Source organism: Stegodyphus dumicola, chromosome 1 (genome assembly GCF_044657685.1).
Source record: "Stegodyphus dumicola isolate Sdum_Otavi_A_Nest chromosome 1, ASM4465768v1".
Taxonomy (NCBI): domain Eukaryota; kingdom Metazoa; phylum Arthropoda; class Arachnida; order Araneae; family Eresidae; genus Stegodyphus; species Stegodyphus dumicola.
In genome coordinates, this window is record NC_140768.1 from 242,658,636 (window position 1) to 242,684,761 (window position 26,126).

The following is a 26,126-nucleotide window of genomic DNA, read 5'->3' on the forward strand; positions in this document are numbered from 1 at the left end:
CCCTATCCCTAACTAGTTTAAATTCTGGCTAAAAACAGGAGCCTGAGGATTTAACTGAGTCGTGTTGCTTGTATTAGCCTGTCTTGGAACCTGTTGTGTGTTAGGTGTCACTCTAGCATTACCTTGCTGGCTAGCAATGTTACGTGAAAACTGTCTCGCTCTGACATTGTTGTTAGGAACCTGAGATAAATTCACCATACAATTTCTAGCTATGTGACCTAACCTATTACATCTGTAACAACGAGGACCTACTTGTCTACTATTAACTGTAGACTTGGACATAAATGACTGTACTTGCGTTTGCAAATTTCCTAACATGTTAGTCAAAGAAACAATGTTCTCTTGCTGTGCCTTGATAGCTGCAGTTAGTTCGTCTTTCGAACTATTAACCTGTGCAGCCTTAAATGTGACACGAGGAGTGAAAACTGCATTAACTTCAACAGTGTGGACATTGTTAAGCTCATCTGCATGAGTCTTAACCCAAAACTCTTCTTCAGCTATAGCATGTCTTTTAGCAGCTGCATATGTTTTGTGGTTCTGAGGTAACAACAATTGCCTCAAATGTAAATGGAAACCTTCCAGAAAAACTGACAAAAGTAAATCAAGTCTCTGACTCTCCACAGTTGGATCTTCCATCTTATCCAATGGCACATTTTTACATGAGAGTGCCTCTATTCTAGCAGCAAACTGCCTAACTGTCTCTCTAGGCTTCTGAAAAGCCTGAATTAATGCTCTAATATGAGCATGCAAAATGTGCACTGTCGAAAATCTGTCCTTAAGGCATCCACTACAGCAACCAAGTTGCTCTCATTCTTGAGACGAGGATTACTGTGAATAAATGCAGCCGCCTCACCCTCCAATTTTACTTTAATGGTAGTCAACTTATCAGAATCAGTCCAGCCAACATGTGCTGCAACTAAATTAACTCTGTCAATAAAATCACTAAGCTGTGGTAGTCGGGAAGGGGTTTCCCGACTACCATAAGAGCCATTTATCTCCATTCCTCCACTCAGCTTCCAAGGCCACACCAATGTGTCATCAGATCCACAGACAAAAACAAGGGGGGGGGGAAGAAACGAGCCTCGCTCGAGGTCCCAGTCGACAATGCAAAGCTTCTAACTCAACGAATATTTTCCCCCACCATAAAATATGCTGTAGAACCTCTCCATTCTCGCCTGTCCAGCAAAACATGGTCCTCTTTTCGGGAAACACAATATGGTGTATCCATCCAGCACTTCACCCCCCACATATGATTTTTCGTTTGGGAGAAAGGAATTTTAGGGTGCAGTAAAACCTCTGATAAGAGTTTCCGAGAATGAATTCCAAGCCGAAGGCAAGGGGGGGAAATTCTCTGAACCAAGTTATTACAAAAATGACTTTGGGAAAATTAAAAAAAAAAAAAATGCAACTACTAATTACACAACATTATAATTCATAATAAAAATGTCAGCACTATAAAAATTGTTTCTTCAGCAGCAATTAAAGTATACACACATATTAACCAAATTGAATTACAATTACAATCAATTTTTCCTACCGCCAGTCAGAAAATATGTATTCGTTTAACTTTAAAAGAAAGAGGGATAACAAAAATTAAGTTACTTAAGGTTAAGAAAAAAAAAAAAAAAAACTTTAAGCACACCAAGGTGCAGCAACAAGGCTTTAAAATAATTAAAGTTAAAAGTTAAACAACCTTAAAAGTCAAAACAGCAAGATACAAAAACCAAAAATCTTAAGTCCCTAAACTCAAATTAAAATTAAACAACTTCAACTCAAAAAACTATTAAAGCAACTTAACCTAAATTTAAAGTTAACAAAAGTTACAATTTAAACTTACAACCAACTTTCAACAACAACAACAAAAATTAGAACTTCAATTATAGATCAAAACTGAAATAATAAGCAAAACAACTTAAGCTTGAAAATAAAATGATTAATACATAACACATAGGTAAACAGTTTGCACATTAACGGTTGCTTGAGTTTGCATGAGTAGTTTACAGTTGCTTGAGGTCTCTGTTTGCGAACGTGCACTTATGAGCTTGCTGTTCACAGATCTTTGCGAGAATTTTGACAGAGAAAACAGGAGGGTGCAGCTGGCTGCAGTTGTAGTGGTGCAAATAGCGGCAATTTTAGTACAGGAGGATGCACATTTGCACATTCTGCAGTTTGCACAGTTTGTGGTTTCAGTAAACACAGATCACATACATGGAGTTTCATGGAATCTAAAAAGTTTGAAGTTGATGGTCTTTGGTTGCTCATGTAGATCGTGTGGTGGGCTGTTATTGGGAAGATGGCAAGGGTTTAGTATGGCTGGCACAAAAAATTCACAGGCAGCAAAAACATAGTAAGCAGGTGCATTATCTATGGTGAAAAACTGAAAAATTTTCTTGTCACAATTTAGGTCATTTGCTTTGAATTGCTGTATGCAAATGCTGAATGAAATACAGTCAAAAGTCGTTAATTCGGACACCCATAATCTGGAATGGTCTATAATCCGGACCTCAAAGCTACAAACTTTGTGCGCATGCGTCGCGTTGACGCATGCACGTAAGACCTCTACGGCTGCGAATTTGCGTGTGCGCGTGCGAAAAATACGTTTACGAATGGGTGTTACGGACGATATAAGCTAAGCTAAAATTATCTAATTATCTATTTCAGTTAATGTTGCAGATTGCGTTGTTCCTTAATCTTCGAATTGGATCCGGCTTATTATTTTTTGCACACTGTTAGAGCAATTTTATAAAAGTAAGCTTGAACTTTCGGTTATGTCAAATAGAATTTCCGATTTATATTTACTAATATGTAACGGATCTTCAAAGCGAAAGTATGTTTCGGAGTTCATTAAACAAAAAGTGGAATTGCTGCAAAAAATGGATAAAGGCATATCCTTTGTTTATCTAAACTTTGTTTATCTTTAACGCCGCGTGTCCGGCGTGCGATGAATTGGAAGTTGATCTGTCAGCACTATCCTAATCTTCAGGGCAGATGTTTTTATTTTATTTGGCTTATAATTGCTTACGAAATGTAGTATTTCATTTTGATGTACTCCGTCTTTGATATGATTTAAATCAAATACCTCGTCATTATAATTCGATTCCGATAGCGAAGAAAGTAACAGAGGTTATTGAAAAAGAAAAAAATTCGATTGACGAATTAGCCGGTATTCTCGACACAGCAATTATAGGACTTCAACAGCGGAACTTTGTAACTGAACAAGAAATTATGTCTGTTTATAGAATTAAAGAGAATGTATTATCACATAAAAAACGAAGCAACTTAAACAACTTACATTGAAAGAAATGTTTAATAAAGTAAACAAATAAATATTAAGCTTTTTTTTTTAAATTTTGATATGCTTTAGATCATAATTGTTCTTTATTTCGTAAATTACGGTTTCATATTTTTAATTTTATAATTTCTGCATGCCATTTTACCAGATTTAAACTAATGATCTATAATCCGGAAAAATCGATAATCCGGACTCGTCGAAGTCCCGACGAGTCCGGATTAACGACTTTTGACTGTAATATTTTTTGTTCACTGTCTGGTCAGTTGATAGAAATTCATGATGCACAGTTCCATGACAGTAAAAAAAAAGAGTCACTACTTTGATAAGGTGTTTTTTAGTCTTACTTCACTTTTCTAGCACCTTGCACTTAATCAGTGAGCTGTTTCTGTAACAAAAACACAGATTCATGTTTCCTTTATACGGCAATTATTGTTGGTTTATTCACTGTTGCTCATTAGTTAAAGTGGATGGGCTACTAGAACAATAGCTCATCTTGTATTATCTGCTTTCGTAAATTGTCTAACACCGCTCATGAAATGTCTTGTATTGTCTTACACATTCCAAAATTTTTATTTTTGTTAAATGTTGTTCTTAAAGACCTTTGAAGCATTTCATATATTTTTGCAGCAAAAACTCAATTGAGAAAAATAATTCAATGCATAAACTTTGCTCACTTAAATTCACAATTTTTGGAAAATGCCAAAGCAAAAAGTTTATGTTCATTAAAAACAAATTTATTTGCAAAAGATAAAAGAAAATTAAATATCAATTGTTTGATGCTAATAAAAGTTTGGGGAAGGGGGATGAAGTTATTACTGGTAGTGTTTAGTGCATATTCCATATGCTTTTTTTATCACAATAATATTATCAGTCTTTTGTTTTAGATATGTGCAACGTGAACTTGAATGAAATTATGTAAAATTAACATTTATGATGTAACCCTATGTTCTGACTATGTTACAGAGAGATAGACAATTACAGACTTTCACCTTTAAGCCACTTTAACATAATTTTATTGAGTAGGAAATGAGTTTTTTTACTAGGGGAAAATACTTTCACTTTGCATTTTTTTAATATTCTATTATTTTGCATTTATTTTTAATATTGTTTATAGCTTGATGTCTGTGAAATTCAAGATTGCTTATGGCTGAACAAAAGTGTTATGCAGCTGTAATGAAGATTCATTTTCATTTGTTGTCATCGCAAAATTATACCGTTTGAGATTGACCATAATATACTTTTTTTTCTGTGTAACATGATCATCTCAAATATTGTCTTAAGTACCATAACTTTATCTTATTAACATAACTTTTTTTTAATTGCAATCAATGCAAATTTGTTTTAATAATAACAATGCAGAGTATTTCAAAAGGCAGTAGTGGATTATATTTGCTAGAAAAACAGTCTCAGCCTCATAGGCCTGTAGACCGATTCTTAAAGATTTTTCCCTTTTGCAACTTTGTCAAAGATAAACATTGGTTGTGAAATGTTACAGAAATGCATTTTATAACTATGGAAATTGTATGAAGCAATAAACTATCATTTTAATGTTAGAACATATGTGAGGTGCACACAGAGATTGTCTAATATAGCAAACTGTCACCTTTTATCCATCAGGTAATTTGTTTTTGTGTTGTAAAAAAAAAAAGTAATTCTGCAGGCAAGATTTGCTTCCCTCTTTAAAAAGAATATATATATATATATATATATTGCATGTTAAAAATTGAACTTGAAGCAGCATATTTATTTTTTTTTAATTCTAAAAAAATGATTTTAGTACTTCAGATGTTTCTGCATCAAGATAGCAAATTTGATTAATTCTGAGCTGATAATATCTGAATTTCTTTAACTGAGGCATAATTACTGATACATATCTTTAAAAGATTTTCTATTAAATTTACGTGCATTATGTTGCATCATTTAATAGACATTCTGTTAAAGAATCTTGACGTATTTCTTTCTTGCTTTTTTTTTTTTTTTTTTTTTTTTTTTTTTATATATATATATATATTTTTCATTTTAATATATATTTTACAATTTCCATGAAAAGTGTTATAATTATATCAAAATTTCTTGGACGTGTTATTTCTTCTAAATATAATCCTAATCAAAGGTTGAATTTTGACAAATTTTAAGGTTTATGAACTTCTTTTATATCTATAACCATTATAATACATGTTTAGAGCAGTTTTTTTCACAAAAAATTTCGAATACAGAATAACTATAAAAACAATCAGTGATGTGTATGTTATTTCAAAGCTGATGATTAGTGATGAAAAGCCAATATGCATGTATATCTGATATGTGTTTCAGGTAGTGCACTGCCCAAATAAACACGGAATAATATAATGTTGAATGATAATATTTAATAATACCACTAAGATTAAAACCAAACCTAAAATAAATCAAATGATGATTTGATTGTGATTCTTGTATTTTAGAATAATTTTTTGTTGTAACATTTTAAGCCGACATCTTTCTTAATTTTATGAACTGGTGGATTTTGATATCTTCAGTTTTTTAACAACTTGATGGATAGAAAGAAATACCTGGTTTCTCTACAAACAAACTTCTGTTCAATAATTTTCATGACCTTTTTATTTCATTTTGAATTTTTTCCCTAAATTTTAGATTGATATTATGTCATTGCTCTCCATACTATTTTTAAATTTGTCAAATTATTTCTTTCGATATTTTGCTATTTTTATAGCACAGTAGAGTTATAGCACTTGTCTTTCTGTATCACCAGAACCAGTAACATTTTGCTGATCAAACAAAACTCTAATTGCATTTTAATTTTGTAAATTTTCCACTTTCGCTTTGTGCTGTTATTTCTTGGAACCTATAAAATGAATTTAGTGAAAGGTTTTGTTCTTTTTATGGAAATTCTATCAGTAACAAAGTCAGGGAGCTGCTGTTGATTCCCACTAATATTCCTTTCTGTTTAGCCATACGCAAACCTGCCTGAAGGTTTATAGCTGTACCCTATTGTAAATTAAACTTTCAGTTCATTCTAGGTAGGGTTTCTCAGTTTATATCGAGGTTTACATGTGAACATGTTGAAGAAAATTAAAACGAAACAAATTAGCATGACTAGAAATGAAACTGGATGCCTTAAGAGACTGTACAAAGGAGAAAGTATTAACAAAGCTCCCATGGATTTAGGCATTGGGTGAAATTATTATGTGAATAACCCATCCTTTCTTCTGTAAAATTTGATATTTCGGGAACTTGTTGCCCTCTCAGTTCACATTAGATCAAATTTATGAGACATTACTGTATTTAAATTTATTTTGCTTCTTTTGGCATCACAATTATAAAAATGTATTGGTTTTTTCTTATCTTTTGTTAAATGAGGTGCCATTTTATAAATGGTTCAAAGTATTTAATTGGAACTTTTGAAGCAAATGAATTGCTGTTACCATAGTAACTTGAAAATTTTGCATATTTGTCTGTTGTCTGATACTTCACTACTTTTGTCTCTCTGTTTGTCTCATATCTTTTGAGGATGCTTTTTACATAATCTGCTTTCTGTGAAGTCTTTTTACTTCTTTGTACAAAGTAAAGGAATGATTGAATGATGTTTCTTCGCAACATCTGTACAAAGCGACAAAATAGAGGATTCCTTTTCCAAACACGGGTTGTAAAAAGGATTTAAAATGGATTTAGAAGAAACTTTTTTCATGATGTCTGTACGTACATATCTCTATTTCAATATTGACATTTTGTATATAGGGCAGCTATAATAGGTAATTGTGCACCTCCCTTTTCGGTTGCAACTGGCTGCACCAAAAGTATATAAATATATATACCCACTCTGTTACTTGGCTTCAGCTGAGTTTTTTTTTTTTTTTTTTATTTTTTATTTTTTATTCTTATATATTGATAAATTCTGCATTTTTTACTTTAAAAATTGTTTGTTTTTGCAATAGCCCAAAGGGGCAATTTGCCCAGAAGGAATATTAATTTCGTTTTGGCATTCTGCATTGATTCACTTTTGAAATTGTTAAAAATAAAATTATCTTGTGATCTCTGGCAGTCATGTGTTTGCTATCGTGGATATGTTTTTCCTGGCAGGCCTTGAGATAAATGTTTATGTAAACAAATATTTAGAATTTGGAATGTAACGGATATTTTTTTCTTACTAGATTAGTTTATTCTTTTTCTCTGATTAATTATATTTGGATTATATTTCAGTCCAATATGTTTATGCTTGAAATGTGTCGTGAATAAAAATAAGAAATACTTTATGCGAGAATCACGTTTATTCTTTAGTGGAATATAATATTTTTTTTCTGGTATTGCTGTTGAATTGAATTTTATTGTTTAAGTGCGAAGAACATGATATTTAATAAATAAAGGTAACACACAAAGCATTAAAAAAGGGTCCTTTTGGGCATAAATAAAATCTGAAAACATTAAGAATTTTTCTTTTTATAGTTTTCAATTTTTAATAATAATTTTTTGAGGTTTTATGTAATTTTGCCTTGTTGTGAATTGAGAACTGAATTAATTGAATGAGAAATATATCTCTAATGAAATTCGAGATAATAAGTTTAAATGAAATGCAGCAAACGCGTATAATTTAATATTCTGTACAAGGAAGTTATGTGGTGTTACACATCAGATTTTTTTCCAATTGTTCTAAACCTAATTTTTAAAATAATACGTTTGTTTTCAATTAGAGTGATAAAAACTTCAGTATTAAATTTATGTAATATCTTCTTTGGAATTGATGATTAACGTTCTAATTTAAATGAGTGTTTTTATATTATAGAAATTTTCGGTCACTTCCCAGAGGCGACTGAGAGCTTTTTCTGCTACACCACATTTCATCCTAATGTGTATATCATGTTCATTTTTCCTTTCTAATTGGGATATAGGAATTTTGCTTGTTCAGAGAGTGATATTTGGTAAGATACTTTCAAATAGTAAACTGATGAATTTATTAAAAAGTATTGGTATTTTTATATATTTTTAACTGACAGTTCTTGAATTAAGACCTAAGATAAAGATTTTCAGAGTATGTTTCAAGAGCTGAAAAGTCGAGATGCATTGTCACTAGAACAAAGATTTTAAATTGACAACACTACTACTAATCAATTTGAGAGTGCAAAGTGATGATGCCTTATGTTGTGGTTCATATCCAACTTTTTTCCTTTCTCTACGTAAGGACCACTAGTGACTTCATCCCAGAGAATAATCTAGGTCTGTTGGTGGTTTTATGGTCTACCCCAATGTAGTATGCAGGGGTGTTTGTGGGACCCCAAAAAATCCCCTGAAACTTTTACGGGCTTACTACTGACATTTACTCTACCAACATTTTGGAGTTTTGAGAAGGGGGGGGGGAGAAAAATGAAAAATTACAATTATGAAGTATTGAATGACCTAATTATAAAAGTTCAACGAATTACTTTTTTTGCAAAATTAATAACCATAAATTTTCAAACATATAAACTACTACATTTTATGTAAATATTTTAAATTACCTGAATTAATTCTTAAAAAAAAAATTATCTAATTTCTGCTGCTTTTTTTTATATTCTGATGTTTGTGGGCTTGTCTTTCTTTTGTGGTGAACTTCATAATTGCAGGAAAGTTGACTTTTATTTTCCTCATTTACAGTTGAAGAAATTTCCTCGAGAACTGCACATGCAGAGGTAGAAGCAGTTTGCTTTTCTGCTAATGTAGAAGGTTTTTCAGAGACTTTTATAGGTGACTCATCTGAAATACATGTTTGTAAGTCCTCTTGATATGTTTTCCAACTTCTGTTCATATTCAGTAAGAGATCTTTGTGAATTGGATCAGTCATTGGATTTTTTGAGCCATATTTTTCACATGAGGTTTCTTTAGAAGCCATTAAATCATATTTAATTGTCTGCACTGCATCTAGGGAAGAGAGGTTCTATAGTCAGTGACAAGTGTATCCATTAAGTTGAATGTACTTTCCACTAATGGGCCATGGAAGCAGCTAAGGCAGGCTTTGGCCAATGTAGGATACTTATAATCATTTGTGAAATCATCTTCTAAATTAAAAACTTTAGACCAATATTTATAAATTGTACACTTGACTTGATTTCCACTTTCATCAGATGTGTAGAGCATTTCTTTGGTGATATCAATATCACTCTGGTATAACCTTATTTCAGCTTCTGCTTTTGACTTTTCATTATCACTAAAAATATGGGACATAAAAGATGATAATTTTTCAAAAGCTAATATTGTACTGGTTTTACATCTTTGCTCTGGATCTAATCTTGTAAAACTAATTAGATATGAATTCTTAAGGGGTAATTTCTGTTTCATATGCTGTGCTGTATTAGTATAAGCTTTCATCAGAGAAATTTGGAATTCTTTTGCTGTTGGATGATTTTTTGATAATTTCTTCAGGAGAGTGGAAGCTTCTGCACCAGTAAATATTACTTTGCTAGGTAGATGGAATTTTGGATTTGTGACATCAACCTTTAATAAACCATTAAGTTGAGAAGCGATCAATGACAAATAGCTAATACGGCGAAAAATCCCCCTTCTCTACTTATTGGCGCCACGCCAGGAGAGATAAGACCTTTGAACCCAGAGTCACGTGATCGCACATCTGGTCGAACGAAGTCTCTCCCTTTTTTTTCTGCCGCGCCTACTTTTCGAACAGAATCCAGAAGAGAATGTCCGAGAACCGGGGGGAATGAGTCATAACTCGCAATAAGGAAAGAACAAAAAAGAAGTTTTTTCCCCCTTTTCACGCATTATCACTGCCTTTGGAGAAAGAAAGGAAAAGTTTTCACCACACACACTGACCTTGCGTTTTCTGCTTTCAAAGCAAACAAAATTACCCAGATCAAAATAAATAATTCATTATTATTCCTACTTCCTTTTGAACGACGATCCCCGGAATTTACGGGTATTGAAGTTCAAAATCCGCGGAATTCCGGGGTTTCCCCGAAGCACAAACACCCCTGAGTGTGGAAGCAAGACAATTGCTTTCAGAAAATATCCTTCCCCTTTAAACAAATAGTCATATGTGCTCTGCCATAATCTGATAAAAATCGAGATTAGTCGTGGGTTAAAGAAATGACATAGTCCAGGTCGAGCAAATAAAAATATATTGGGAATATCAGGTTACACGGGAACAAGCAACCACAGCTATGCACACCAGACAGGGATAGAATGACAACAAAACTGTTGTTGCCAATTCTCATAAAGTAAATATTGGGAGTGGCACATTTACATATATTTTTAACACGCCCCCTTGCCAGTCACACTATTTGCAAGATACTTACATACTTCCACAAAAATTTACCACGCTGTGGTTGTACACATTTACAGAAAAACAATGTAGCTGCTATTACATGCTTAAACACTATTGACTTCTACTTATGAATTACATCATTAAATGAACACATATTAAGTTATACTAGGAAACACAATGTTTATATAAAAGCAATTAAGAAAAAATTTGTATCTAGACTTCTTTCTGAAATTTTAAGTCAAGTCTCTACACAGACACTATCAGTCGTAAACTTCAAAGGAGATCATTTTTACGTACAAGTCCCGGCATAGTTCATGTCACGTAAAAGTTTTTTTGAGGTCTGCTTAGTTAGGAGATCAGCGAGATTGTCGCTGGATCGCACATGATCAAATATAATCACATTTTCCTTCACTAGGTCTCTCAGAAAATGAAATTTAATATCAATGTGCTTACTTCTTTCAGAAGTAACATGGTTCTTTGCTAAGAAGATTGCTCCCTGGTTGTCGACTAGCACTTTTTGAGGTGAAGCAGCTAATTCACTACAGATTTCCTTGATCAAATTTTTAATCCATAGGATTTCCTTGGCAGTGTGACACATTGCCACATACTCTGCTTCTGTCGTCGATAAAGCTGTTGTGGATTGCTTCTTGCTCGACCATGAGATTGGAGCACCTGCGAGTAGCATTATATAACCACTATAAGATTTACGGTCAGTTCTGTCACCTCCCCAGTCAGCGTCTGAGTAGACTTGAAGTGGCTCACCTGTCTTCTGGAATCTCAACTTCTGTGTCGTGTTCCCTTTAGGTATCTTAGAATGTGCTTCACACCTCTCCAATGTTCTTCCGTGTGTTTCTCATTGAACTGGCTCATATAAGTGGAAGAATAAGCCATGTCTGGGCGAGTACCACAAGTCAAATATAGAAGACTTCCTATAGCTTGTCTATAAGGGATTCCCTTGCTGTTTTCTTTGATTTCTTCCCACTGCTGTTCATCTACATTTTTATATTTTATGCTGGGGTCCAGTGGTGTGGATGCACATTTTGCTTCAGTCATTTTAAATGTTTCTAAGATTTCTGATGCATAAACGATTTGATCTAGTGTGTATGACCCATTATCTTCTTTGCATATTCGCATGGATAAGATCTGGCTTGCAGGACCTAGGTCCTTGACACTGAACCTTTCCTTAATGCCTTCCTTGAATTCATTTATCTCTGGCATGTTTCCAACTATCAGGAGGTCATCAACATAAACTCCAATTATGATGTTCTTCTCATGACAAAAGTAAATACAAGGTTCTGCATTTGATCTTTTCAATCCATACTGGATCAGGAAGTCATTCAAGCAAGTATTCCATGCACGTCCTGATTGTCGAAAACCATAGATGCTTTTCTTCAGGTGGCAGACAAGGTGTTCTTTCCCTTTCTCAATGCAGCCTTCTGGCTGTGCCATATATATGTCCTCTTCTAGGATTCCATTAAGGTATGCAGCTGTTACATCCATTTGGTGAACTTCTAGGTTTTTCTCTGCAGCTACGGCAAGCAATAATCTTACAGATTTGAGTCTGATGACTGGTGGAAAGGTGTCTTGAAAGTCCACTCCAGGCATTTGCAGATAGCCTTTTGCTACCAATCTGGCTTTGAACTTTGCTCGGTTCCCAATCTCGTCTTTTTTCTTACGAAACAACCATCTGGATGGTATTACCTTAGCTCCTGGTGGTTTTGTAGTTAGTTCCCAGGTTTGAGCTTGAGTGAGGTTCTGAATTTCTTCCTCCATGGCTTTTAACCACATGTCAGCTTCGGGTGATTTCAGGACATCTTTTAGGGTTACTGGGTCCTTTTCTTCAGATTGTTGTATCTCTTGGGCATCGTACAGATAGAAGTCTTCGAAACGTTTAGGAATTTTGATTTTTCTTTTTTCACCTCTCTCACTTCCACGGGTAGGATTTCTGGCTGCTACTTCGATTTCAGGGTCTAGGTTATTAGCAACGTCTTGTATTTGAGCAACTGATTGGCCTTCATCTTTGTAATCTGGAGTATTTTCAAGCTGTATGTCTGGACATCTTTCGGAATTTCGGTAAATTGGATCTGTATTGGGACATTCGGTTTCATCCAAGTTATTTACATCATAAGTTATATAATCTAGAGATGAGTCACGAGCTTCTGTTTCAGGTAGGTCCAAAGGATATTCTGATTCAAAGTCTTGAATTTTAAGGGTAGCTTGTTCTGCAGGATTGTCACACTTGCTCAGTTTTAAAGGGAAAACATTTTCTTCAAAAATGACATCTCTGCTGACGAAAAAATGTTTCTTCTTCAGATCATACAATTTGTAGCCTTTAACTCCTTTAGGATATCCCACAAAAACACATTCTGTAGCTTTAGGATCAAGCTTGCTTCCTCTTGAGTGTGAGCGAACATGGCTCCAGGCTCTGCATCCAAAAACTCTGAGGTGGTCTGTTTTGCTTCTATACCCTGACCATCGTTCCTCCGGAATATCATCATCAATTGCCATAGATGGCCGCTTGTTGTGGAGATAGGCCGCAGTGGCCATTGCTTCAGCCCAAAACCTGTGATCTGCTCCGGACTCAATAAGCAAGCATCTCGTTCTGTTTATCAATGTTTGGTTCAGTCTTTCAGCCAGACCATTTTGTTGAGGCGTGTCAGGTACAGTTAGTTGTCTTTGGATCCCATGCGCAGCAAGGTACTTGTCAAACTTTCCACTTATATATTCCCCACCATTGTCACTTCTCAAGAATTTGATTTTTCTGTTTTGGAGATTTTCTACCATGCAATGGTACTCCTCAAATTTTTCTAGTACGTCACTTTTGGCTTTCATAGGGAATGCCGTGGTATAGTGAGAAAATTCATCCGTGAAAGTCACAAAGTAATTTGAGCCTCCAAAGGAAGGGGGAGAAATTTTGCCAACAACATCTGAATGTATAACTTCTAGGATGTCTTTAGCTTTTGTACTAGCGGCTTTTGGAAATTTCTTCCTTTTCATTTTTCCCTGAATACAAACTTGGCAAGGTTCATTTGCTAATACTGTTGATTTCAGGTTTCTATCGATAGGGACAATATTGTTTGTTGTACACGAATGTGGATGACCAAGTCTACGATGCAGCAAGTCGGCACTTTCAGTTTTCGTAGCGTAGGCAGTTGCCATCTTTTCTTCGATTATGTATAGTCTTCCTTTTTTCTCACCAGATAAAAGAGTATCTCCATTCTTATCAATCACTTTGGCTTTTCCTTCAGCAAATTCTACTTTTAAGCCTCTTTCTTCAATTCTACCAATGGATAATAGATTTCCTCCTAGTTCTGGAACATATAGGACATTTTCAATAGTGATGTTTTTTTCTCCGTCTTCTTCTCCAACAGAAAATGAAATATTTCCAATTCCAGTGATCTTTATTCTTTCTGAATTAGCAACTTCAACTTCAGATGTGTACTTCTTAAGGACTGAGAATTTTCTTTTATCAGAGGTCATGTGTTCTGTAGCTCCGCTGTCTAAAATCCACAGATTACTTTTTCTTGATTTTTCTTCATTTGCGAGAAGTGCAATGTTTGTCTTGAGGTGAACTGCAGTTTTGGCGCTGTTTTGTTTCTGATATTTGGCCTCTTCACAATTTTTAGATATGTGCCCCCACTGGCCACAGCTGAAGCATTTAGTATTTCTTCCTCTGTTAGTTTCTTCTTCATTTGGCCTTTTAGCTGCATACTTCTTCATGGGTTTTCCAAATGCAGGCTTCTTCTGGTTAGTGGCAAAACTTTTAGTGTGAAGAGCTTGTTCTTCATGATACACTTTGGCTGAACTCTCACTTCTGACTATACGTTTCTCTTCTACGAGTAGCCTTGGTTTCACAATTTGTAGTTGTCAGATTTGCTTCATCTTTTTCCAAACTTAGGATAAGCGCTTCATAACTTCTAGGCAGTCCCAACAGCATCACTAGGGCCACTTCTCTATCTGTGAATGCATATCCACCATTAGCTAATTTTCTATGTAAGTCCATTAATCTTGCTAGATAGGATTGGACAGACTCATTTGGCTTCATATTTATGTTAAAAATTCTCTCATAAGCTGCAGTAAGTAAAGCAAACCGAATTTTGTATGCATTTCTTTTAAACAGTTCCAGGCGTCTCTGGCTCTAATACAATCTCCGATATCATCTAGAAATGTATCTTCAACTATGAGGAATAATAGGGTAAGAGCTTCGTCATTCTTTTTCCTCTCCGCTTCATTCATTTCAATTCCATATCCGGGTTCCACTACTTCCCAACATCTCTTCTGCACCAGCACGGCACGCGAACGTATACACCACGTGTGATAATTATCGCCGTTTATTTTCGGCATTTTATAATCTTCAGATGTCATCTTTTAAGTAAATATATTGAGCTAAATTAACCAAAACAATTTTTATTTACTTCGTTAAAGGATGGTTATCCAGCTCACTTCAGATTCACAACGTGGTTAGGCTTCGGTGCGATCTTCAATCCTGGATCATAATGGCATTTCCTTTTGAGCTTTTCGTGCTGATAACGTGATAAAAATCGAGATTAGTCGTGGGTTAAAGAAATGACATAGTCCAGGTCGAGCAAATAAAAATATATTGGGAATATCAGGTTACATGGGAACAAGCAACCACAGCTATGCACACCAGACAGGGATAGAATGACAACAAAACTGTTGTTGCCAATTCTCATAAAGTAAATATTGGGACTGGCACATTTACATATATTTTTAACATAATCAAATAATATAACCAATCCCTACCAGAGCAGCTGGCTGCGCTGTTCAATTAATTTGTAGAATTATTAGGTTTATCAATGCAGGAGACACAAAAAATGTGCTGTGCCCTCACTGGTATTTGAACTCTGAACCTCCAAATTATGCATCGGACATGCTTCCAGTTAATGCCATGAAGGCACGTGGAAAAGAGGGAGAAAATATCTTATGTACTCACAATTTAAAAGACGACTAGGGATAAGGGGGCACAAATGCCAAATCCTTATAGTGACAAATTATCATCCACCACCTTTTAGTTTCAGTGCCACCTGTAGAGTCTTTTTTAGAATTTTTTTGAACCGAGGAAATCTAAGAAATCTGCAGTGCCCTTGCTGGGATGTGAACTCTGGACTTCCTGATTATGCGTCGGACATGCTATCCACCACAAAGGCATGCAGGATAGGAGGGAGAAAATACCTTATGCAGTGCTTAAGGTTCATGGCTGCCAAAGCCCATAGCTTCCTATTCAAGAGAAGGCATGGATGTTTATAATTACCTAGCCCTATTTTTTGTAGGTATATTTGTTTAATCCCCTGTACTTCACTCTGAGCAACATTTTCTGCGACAAGATTGCTAAGTAAACAAAGGGTTCGGCCATTCCTGAACATTGCTTAATAAGTAAGTGTCAGTCTTTGGCAAGTGGAAAAGTATCCATTGTCAGTGACAAAAAAAAAAAAGGTCGTCTTCCTTGTATTCTTTGTAATTAATTTCATTTTCTGTCTTAAAGTTATTTTTAGTCTCCAATTCATTCAATTTATCCGCATTCTTAAAATTAGGAAAAAGAGCAGAAATTGTGACTAAATCATGTTACAATCGGAAGTTCTAATCATCTTAATACATTTGAACAGCTGTCTTAAGAAATAAAATGATTCAGCATGTTGCCATTAATGCACTAGCTGCAGTTATTCAGCAAAGCAGTTCCTATTTCATTTCATCTTAGAAATTATTGTATGGTGAATGGCATTATTAGTAAGCAGGAAGAATAAATATCAATCCAGTGGTTTTCCCACCATGATTTTGATTGCATTTCTTTCTTCTTCCTTTTTTTTTTTTTTTTTTTTAAGGAAAGGCTGATATGGATTACACAGTTTGGCAGCTCTCAAAACAAAGAACATTTGTTTTTTTTATTCTCTTAAGATAGGTGTTACCATACTGTGTTCAGAAAAACCACAAAATGAAATTGCATTTTATTATTGCTTTTTTTCTTGCTGCAAGAAAAAAGGTTTATAGAGGGGGATGTTAGTTCAAAGGATTGTGCATTCTTTTCTTTTTGGCAGACATTTGGTTAATTTACACTAATGTCAAGTGCTAACCCAAGCCAAATAGAAATAATTCACATGCAATTATTGATTAATATAATTAATATACGTTCTTATTTGTAGATTTATGATTTTTTCTTTTATAATCTATTACTCAGAAGTTACAGGGGGGATTATGGAAATATAAAAAGAAAGAATAAAACTGGAACCTATTCAAATTCCAGCTGATAAAGCAAATGAACCATTCTGAAAGCTAGAAAAATAACCCAGAATTTTTTATAATGTGCAGAATCTAAACTCTCAGGGTTTAATATTTCGTATTACATATTGGTTAATTTTATCCTGTATATCTCAATTACATACTGTCATAGTGCTGTAATGCTTTATTAGAAGTTTTTAATTTTCATATTCCTGAATAGAAATTTTATTTTTGCTCTTACATCACTTTGTAGTATGTTAACTGTTCATAAAAATCTTAATATACACTGCTCGACATTGAAAATGCAACACTAAGCCTTCTTAATGTTGCATTTTTCACAGTTGCACATTTCTTAGTCACAAATTTATGCAAATTTTAGAGTAGACGCACGTCACTGAGTTATGCGAATGATGTGAAATGCACAGCTCTCCGACACACATGCAGAATGGGCAATATTTGTGTCGTTATTTCTGCCAGACGAATTATCAAAGAAAGTTGGTTTTTGTCCCGGAGGATACGTGCAATACGAGAGAATGCCAGGCCACCGTCAACAAAGGCACTTCCAGCAGATAGGCGATTTCACGAGGGGTATGGTGATCGAACTGAGTAGGGCGGGTTGGTCCTTACATCAAATCGCAGCTGATACCCACATGGATGGAAGCACAGTGCATCGGCTATGGCAAACATGGTTAGAACAAGGAAATGTGGGAAGAAGGAAAGGAGCAGGTGCAGCCAGCACGCGTGGATCGTCACATCCGCCGACAAGCTGTGACGGTCTCGCAAGTCACTTGTACTGCGATTCTGCAGCATGTACAAGATACCCTGGATGTTCCCCTGTTGCCCAGAATCATTTCTCGTCGATTGGCCTACACTCACGGCGTCCGTTAAGAAGACTGCCATTGACCCCACAGCATAGACGCTAACATTTAGAATGCTGCTGGACTGGAGCAATGTGGATGACAGAATGGCGAAATGTCGTGTTCTCAGATGAGTCGCACTTCTGTTTATCCAGTGACAGTTGCCGCATACGTGCGTGGCGTCGACATGGAGACAGATCTAATCCGGCAGTAAATGGAACGCCCCACCGCGTGACTACGTTGCATAATGGCTTGGGCGCTATTGCATACAATTCCAGGTCACCCCTAGTTCATATTCAGGGCACAATGATGGCCCAACAATACTTGGATAATGTACTGCGGCCGGTGGCAATCCCCTACCTTCAGGGGCTGCCTAATGCAAATTTTCAGCAGGATAACGCCCAACAACACATTGTTCTGCAAGGTATACAGATGCTTCCCTGGCCACCGTACTCTCCTGACCTGTTACCAATCGAACATGTGTGGGATGTGATTGGATGCCGTTTGCAGACTCTGCCCCTGCCTTGTTCAGAAGACGAACTGTGGCAAATGGTTGAAAGGGAATGGAGAGCCATCCCTCAGGACACCATCTGCACTCTTATTGACTCTATGCATAGACGTGTTTCTTCGTGCATCACTGTCCGCGGTGATCCTACATTCTACTGAGCCGACACCGTTCTCGCTCTGTCTGACTATCAGTTTGAAATAAATATCACTTATTGCTGCTTTCTGTCTCTGTCTTTTTTCCAAATTTCATCACTTTCTAACCACTCCTTCTTGGTGTTGCATTTTCAATGGCGAGCAGTGTATTAACCCAGAGGAAAACGTGAACGTTTACTACAGCTAAGTGAAAACTATTTTTATATCATCTGTATATATGAAAATTTTTATGTATTTGTTATGATGGGAAAAATAATACATAATGTGATATGAAAAGTTTTTATTCAACAACAGATATTTATTCTTTAAAAAATGAAAACTGATACATTGGGATAAAAACTGTCTTATATTTATTGTGATATGAAAAATGAGACTCTGTTATGCAAATTGTTATAAATTTCAGTTATAGATGATGTAGTCCTATTAAAGTTATTACATATTACAGCTTTTAACATGTTCTTTAGAATTCTAGGTTTGATTTGTGCTTATTTCATTTTTGTAAATAAAATTTTAGCCTCTCTCTCTATATATATTTAATAATTTCAGTTCTTGACAATGTTGAAATGTAGATGCATAAAGTAGTTGTCAGTAATCAGTGCTTTTGTTTATTTAAAAAAAAAAAGTTCTTGACATAACATATAGTTAAATTGGTGCAATCTGTACACTCGTCCTTGATCACATTTGTAAATTTTTTGCATCTTTATCATTATTAATTTTGTTGGTGGAAAGAGAGCTGGCAACTAATAAAATAATAGCAGAGAAGTGAAAGAATGAGATGAAAGTCAGGTGCAGAATGATTTAGCTTTATTCCTTTTGGTTATCATTAAGTTTCCTTTCCTAAATTTAAAATCTTCATTAGCTGAAGTGTTATGCAAACACCAGTATCATTTGCATTAGAAAAAATCATATGGCAGGACTAAATTCATGAAAATTTTATATATATATATATATATTTAAATGTTTTTACTGGAACAAGGAATTGATCCAGTTATAGCATGGGAAATGTTGCTTTGGTTGATAATTCTTATGGCTGCTATTTCAGGAACACAATATAGATTATCTATCATTTTGTTTCTGTGTTTAAAATTTAAACCAAAATACTTCCAATTATTCCTTAATTCACTTCCAGGATTAATATCCTGAAATCAAAATTTTAGTGTTGTAATTTAACTCTTTTTGTAAGGTTATGAAATACACTAGAAATAGAAAATAATTCTTTTAGCTATCACATTTTTGGTCATTAAGGCTGCTAAAATATCAAAAAGGCATCAGAAATTGATTTCAAGATTTCTTCTAAATAAACAAATAGAGAAATTAAGATAAAACCATGTAAAACATATTGAATAATTCATGCATAAATATTAACTTTTTCCAGTTTTATACTGACATTTTCATTTAGTGAGTTTTGAATTTATGTTCATTAATTACTCATTAAGTTTTATATTTTTTTACTGTAACTTTTTGTTTGCATTTTTCTTTTAGGTGGATTTATTCCTCTTGTTCCTTTAGCATTTATAATGTACTGTGGCTGCCATGTATCAATGGATACAAGGGAATGGGAAGAGAATTCCGCAGTAAACAAGAAAACATTTTTTAGAACTAATATACCAAGGTGAAAATCAAAACAGGTCTTACATAACTTTAAAATTGCACTTTTACCATAAAATAGTCTCTCTGAATCAACATTTTGATGCCGGATGCTTGTTCTGTAGAACTAAGGAACAAATTCTAACCTTTTTCCCATGGTAAACATCATTTGTTTATTTCTTTATTTATGTGTGCTTGAGCCCACGAAACTAAAGTATATGATGGTTATGGTATCAAAATTACTTTTGTGACTAGGGCAATGCTGTGTGCAAATTAATTTTAGTTCAGTAAGAAATATCTGTCTTTTAAGATACTTTGATATAAAGCCACAGAAATCAGAGATTCTTCAGCAAATTCAGTTTTATGCACAGAAATGGTATTACTGCCTTTAGGAGATCCAACAAGGGTTCTCACATAACATTTTGAATCACTGCGGGAAATCAGTTTGTGTACAGTTCTTTCTGTGACAATATATGCATATCGGCAATCTCGTGTTGCAAAGTCATAGGCGTAGTAGAATTTTACGAATTTATTTGTATCTAAAGGATTAGTAAGAAATGTAGAGATAAGGTTTTCAATGAGTCTCCAGCTCTAATGATCATGTTATGTATTATCCATTTAAGCAAGTTCAATATGTGCTTGTTTTAAAATCCGTATGTAGTTGATAAAATGAGTTTCTTAAGGTTTTATTTTGATACCTAACAAATATTTTAAAATATGCATCCAACAACTTAGCTTCTATGAATATGTTCTTGCTCTTATTTTAATAAATTCATCATGAACTAAGTATATATACCAGTCTCGAGGTAATATGTTTTGTAAAAACTGCTGTATTCCTCTTGCATATTGCTCATGATGAACTAAATTAACAATTAATTTCCTCCCACTGAAAACCTTTCCTCGCACTATATAACACCTTTCCTCCCACTGAAAATTCTCAGATGCCCAAAAGGGGAATTTATGAAAATTGCCTGATCAAACATGAAATGTAAAAGTAGAAATAAATCTCTCATTATTTGTAAATAATTGTCATAATGAAAAAGCTGGAAAAAAATTTAAATCACAAAAATCACATTACAGAAAGTTTATATATCAATTAAAAAAATTTTGTGTTATAGTATAGGAAATATTTAACTGTAGGATATAAATGGTCTCTCAATGCTGGTTTTGCTGATACACACAATTACTTAAAAGAATTTTTTCCAATGTACGGCATGTGAATTAATTTTAGTGGCATATATAGATCACCCATGATGAATTTATTTAGAAAGTATAGATAGGTTTTATAATTAAGATGTAAGCTTTTATTAATTTTTAAATGAGAATGCTCATTTATTTTAAGTATCTGATTGTTAATCTACTTGAATCTGTTCAATGTATGTTGATAGAACAATTCATAATGATCAGAAACTAAATTTAAAATTCTAAGTGGAATAAAAAATTTAGAAAAAGTAAAATAAGGAGTATGTTTGTATGATTTTTAATAATGATAATAAACTTGATTTTGCTAAGAATATACTTCACATAATATGCAATTCAGTTTCTATGCATGAGATATAAAATTACATATGATTACAAAAATATAATTTCTAAGAACTAATAAATGATTTATATATAAAAGAAACACTTTTATTAAAACATGCCTAATCAAAAAATGTATTAATGAATAATTTTACTGTAGTTTCTTACATTTTTACATTGAAAAGTCCTGAGTAGGAAAGGAGAGCTTTAAAATTGCCATACATGTTTTGAAATGTAACATGCTACCCCTCTGTGCTAGAAATAACTTAGTTGTTACTTTTTTTTTAATGTTATAAATAAGAGCGATTAATAATATCAAAGTGAACATTTGCTTTCACTGTTGCTTAAAAAATGCTAAACTCTATGGCAATCATAACCAGTTATTTTAAGTAGTTTAAAAATATATATTGCCACCAACCTGTTTGGATCTATGACCACTAGTATCTTCATTTATATTGATACTTTATTTATGCATCTACCTATCATGCTATAAGACTCTTATTATATTAACTGACATGTATGAGCTGTGAAATAGTGTCATATGGGCTGTTATAACTTTAATTGTGACCACCACAAGGAAAAAATGAATTAAAATAAAAGGCTACAATTCTATACTGAGAAAGCTAATGAACAGATTTTCACTTAGATGTAAAATATCTGCTTACTACTCGTATATATATGGTATGTTATCCAATTAAAAGATTAACAAGCAGAAACACTTACAATAAGATGACTGTTAATGCATTTTTCAGCAGACTGGAATAGTAAACTTGACAAAATCAGAATAATAATAGGTACATTTGAAGGGGATATTGATAGAATAATGTAGGAGTACTGCAGTTTTAAAAATTAAATTGAAGTTTTGAATAATATAAGAGAAGAATAAAAATGCTGAATAAAATATTTTGGAAAGGTAAATGCTATATACATGAATGCAAAGTAATATGAAATGTAAAGTATGACGGAAAGATGACCTCATTTAATGAGGATGAAGCTCATAATCTGTGGATTAGCAATAAAGCAACTTATTGAAAGCAATAGGAACAGAAATAATAAATGGAGCAGTAATTAGAAATATTCAAGAGGCAGTGGGATGAATTCTCAGACTTCTGAGAATTCTGTAGCTGAAAGATACTTCATAGCTTTTTGTTAAAAAAAACTAATTATTGCATTTGAAGAAAAAAAAAATGCTGTATTTTTTTCCATTTTTTCCGTCCTTATGAATCTCTAATAGAACATGGAACATGATAAATTGAGAATTTTGTTTGTCAATACTTACAGCTTTTGAATATCTGAAGTATTTGTACTAGTCCAGGTAGAGGAATGTGGCAGATGATGGGTTAAATAGTTTGCACAAAAAAATCTCCTGCATTTGATTAACAGTTTAGAGTGGTTTTTAAGAATCTATTAAAGATTTAAGAATAACATAAACTTTGATTAGAATTTACTGAATATGCATGTTCTATGCAATTTATGTTTTTATTTATTTAATTTTTTAAAAGATTATAATGAGGTAATTAGCAGTACTAAAAAAGATATATTGATACCTAATGTCTGTAGTTTTCATGCGCAGACTTCTTAGGCATAAATTGTCAAAAAAATTTGTTTCAACAAATGAAGGCACCAGCCATACTCAGATTATTGTGACACTCACAAGTGGTTATCATATGCTTGCAATCATTTATTGTGATGTAATTAATACATTGGTACTATATATTGTCACAATTACGGCCTACCACATTGGTACTATATATTGTCCCAATTACGGCCTACCAGCAGGTGGGTGCTTAAAGTCGCCAAACCCTAGTAGATCAGTTTGAGGTTCAAATCCCATGGACAGCCTAGCTGCATGGTGTTTTTGTGGTTTTCCCCATGTGCGATGTGCATATGAACCAGTTTCCCTTAGAGAGTCCTGCACAAAGGCATACCTCACCTTAAGCAGATAGCCTCAAGTGCTTTACATTACCAAATAAATAACTAAACTAAAATTTTGAATCTCGTATGAATAAAATACTCTGTACAATGCAAGTTTGTATTTTCAAAATGCATTAAAATTTTGTATAAAGTTGAACAATGAAATTCTAAAATGTAGAAAATCAGAATAGTACACATTTTAATTTTACAATACATTGGAACTATGAGTAGTTATCCATTCAATACAATGCTAAGTATTCATTAAGAAGAAGAAACACTTATTCAGAAAGCATAATTTCTAAGAACAGTATACTGTTAAATGATACAAAAAAAAAAAAAAAAAACACTCAGTTACTGAAGTTATTAAATATCAAATTCTTTTGCTCATGATTTCAAATTTACATTTAGACAAGTTAACAATTAAAAAATTTATACAAATTATATATAAGATATATTTATATATCATATACAAGTTAAAATAAAAATTCATATGATTAATCATTTTTAAATCACTGATTGTATTCCACTAAAATATTAATTAAAATTTTAACTGAATTATAAACTTATCTTTTTAATTACTTAACAAGTATAAAAAATCTCCCTTGCAGCAGCAATATTTGTATCATACTTACGTCACATCCAAATCTTAGGGAATGTTGTATTACTTCTTAAAAATAATGAATATTTGTTCTAAACATATACAAGTGATCTATTACCAAACATCATTTATGAGCTTGTAAACAGGAATACCGTTGAAAAATCAAAAGTTGCCAAGTTAGTAATCATATTGCAATGAAGCATCATTTCATTAAATTTAAATCGAGGCACAAGAATTTTAAACTTAATTTCTGCTAAATAAAATAATGATAACACCCTTAATAATAACTACATAAAAGTTATACTTTCATGATGCAAAAGCTTCCATAGATTACCTTTCTGCTTCTTCAGCTAGAATTCGATTCAATAGTTAAACTCCTGTCTAAAAAAAGCAATTTTACATCTGCTTTTAATCTTATTTGATAATAACAGAATCACATTTTTTATTCCTAAGTATCACAAAATAAGTTGGTGTCCAGCTCATACATAAGTACTGAATAAAGAAATAGAAATCTTCATTTTTACAAAATGGTTAGAGTAGAGAGAAGGGTACTCTTTGTATTATCGCGAAGTTGTTGTTTTATTTATGGCAGCCCTATCATGATGTAATCGATTGCATGATTGCGGTAATTTCGTATAAGGGCTTGTGTGTGTTAATTTGGAAGTATATTGCTTGTTTTGCGGTTTAGACGGTAAAATGGGTGATTGTGGTAAGATTAATTTAAAGATTCTGTACAATTTGGAAAGAAGGGAGCATTACTTGATTGATGTGTATATAAAGGTTTACTTAGTAGCCATTATTAAGTGTCCTGTTTTTAGGAAGGAAATGTGTATGGTCGGATGATATTTTTTACTCTTATTTTGTGAATTTATGTCCCAAAGCCATTACACAGATTCTATAGATAATTTTAGGATGCTGTTAAGGAATTTTGTTTGACTGAAGACATGTTAATTCGTAAATAAGGTACCGTAATTTCGCGCGTATAGTCCGCGGACTATCTGTGTTTAAAATGCGAATTTTTGAAGCTGCGGACTATCCACCAGTGCGGATAATACGCTGGTTGTTCACGGTTAAAATTGTTGAAATTTAAAAAACACGCTGTCGTGAACTGCCGATGATCAAATATAAAAATAGCGTGAGATTCCAAGTATCCTTCGCACTGCTTTAGCACAACTGCCGGGAGGGGGAAAAGTCGATGCGTCAACTCGGTTTTTAGGAGCCATAGTAGCAAGTACCTGGAGTACGAAAAAAAAGCGTGATTCGTTTACTTTAGCGTGGTTTGGCAACACCGAGTGAGTGGGGTCGAAGGTCACATTTCATTACCACTTATCACGAAGATAGCACGTTGCACAGTATTTTGTTTTCGTATTTTGTCTTTCATCTTCGCTAACGTTGATGAAACATCGCCGGAGATTTACTGCTGAGAGGTAGTTGAGAAAACTGAAAAAGATGGAAATAGAGAAGCGGGCCGTTATTGGTTTAATCCTGGTATCCGGTGCACACGGGATTTGACTACTTTTGGCGACTTTATGATGAGCAGTAAAAACGGGACATATACGATGAGTAGTTAACGGGTCATTCAAAGAAAATATATAGTTAAACATAGTATATACTATGTATATAGTATATATACTATGCGTGTATAGTATATATATAGACGTTCTTTGGATCATTTTTGGTGTTGGCAAAGTCGCGCCAAGGCTGCACCGTATACTAGGATTTTACTCTATTATTTTGAAGTGGACAAGAAAGCGGTGAGAAATTTGCGCAAACAAAAGGATGTGTTTAAAAAGCATGGGAATATTGCCGTATTAAAAAAACGTAATTTCGGACGTATAGTCCGCGGACTATCCGGTGGTGCGGACTATCTGAGAATTTTTAAAATTTTTTTTATATAAAATCGTGTCTGCGGACTATACGTGCGAAATTACGGTAAGTGAATATATCCTTTGTGTAGTGCAAAGTCCTTTTTTATGTTATTTCATTGTTTGATTCAAAATGTATTTTATTGAGATTGCTCCTTTGACTTTTTAAGTGAATATAGTTCGATGTGGAGTCAAGTCAAGGAAGCACACAATGCCTAGTTTGTGCAATTCTCTGATGTTTCTTAAGTGAAAATAGGTCGATGTGTACATGGTTACTGAGTTTGTGCAATTCTTTGAGTTATTATTTTGGCTTGTGTATCTATGTACCGCCAAAAATTGCCAATTTTCACCA

General features: G+C 33.7%; 1 protein-coding gene across 6 annotated transcripts in view; it reads left to right on the plus strand.

The window, feature by feature from the left end:
• Positions 1 to 22,009, plus strand: part of rasp (protein-cysteine N-palmitoyltransferase Rasp) — a 79,199-nt gene extending 57,190 nt beyond the window's left edge. For 4 of the 6 annotated variants that reach the window (XM_085826900.1, XM_085826908.1, XM_085826924.1 and 1 more), the window contains 2 exons: positions 8,070 to 8,205; positions 19,772 to 22,009. In XM_085826900.1, the coding sequence (XP_085683026.1) occupies positions 8,070 to 8,205; positions 19,772 to 19,905 (270 nt within the window). In that variant the 3' untranslated portion in view covers positions 19,906 to 22,009. The remainder of the gene's footprint in view (positions 1 to 8,069; positions 8,206 to 19,771) is intronic. The other 2 variants (XM_085826933.1, XM_085826935.1) reach the window with 1 other exon arrangement.
• The last annotated feature ends 4,117 nt before the right edge of the window (positions 22,010 to 26,126 follow it).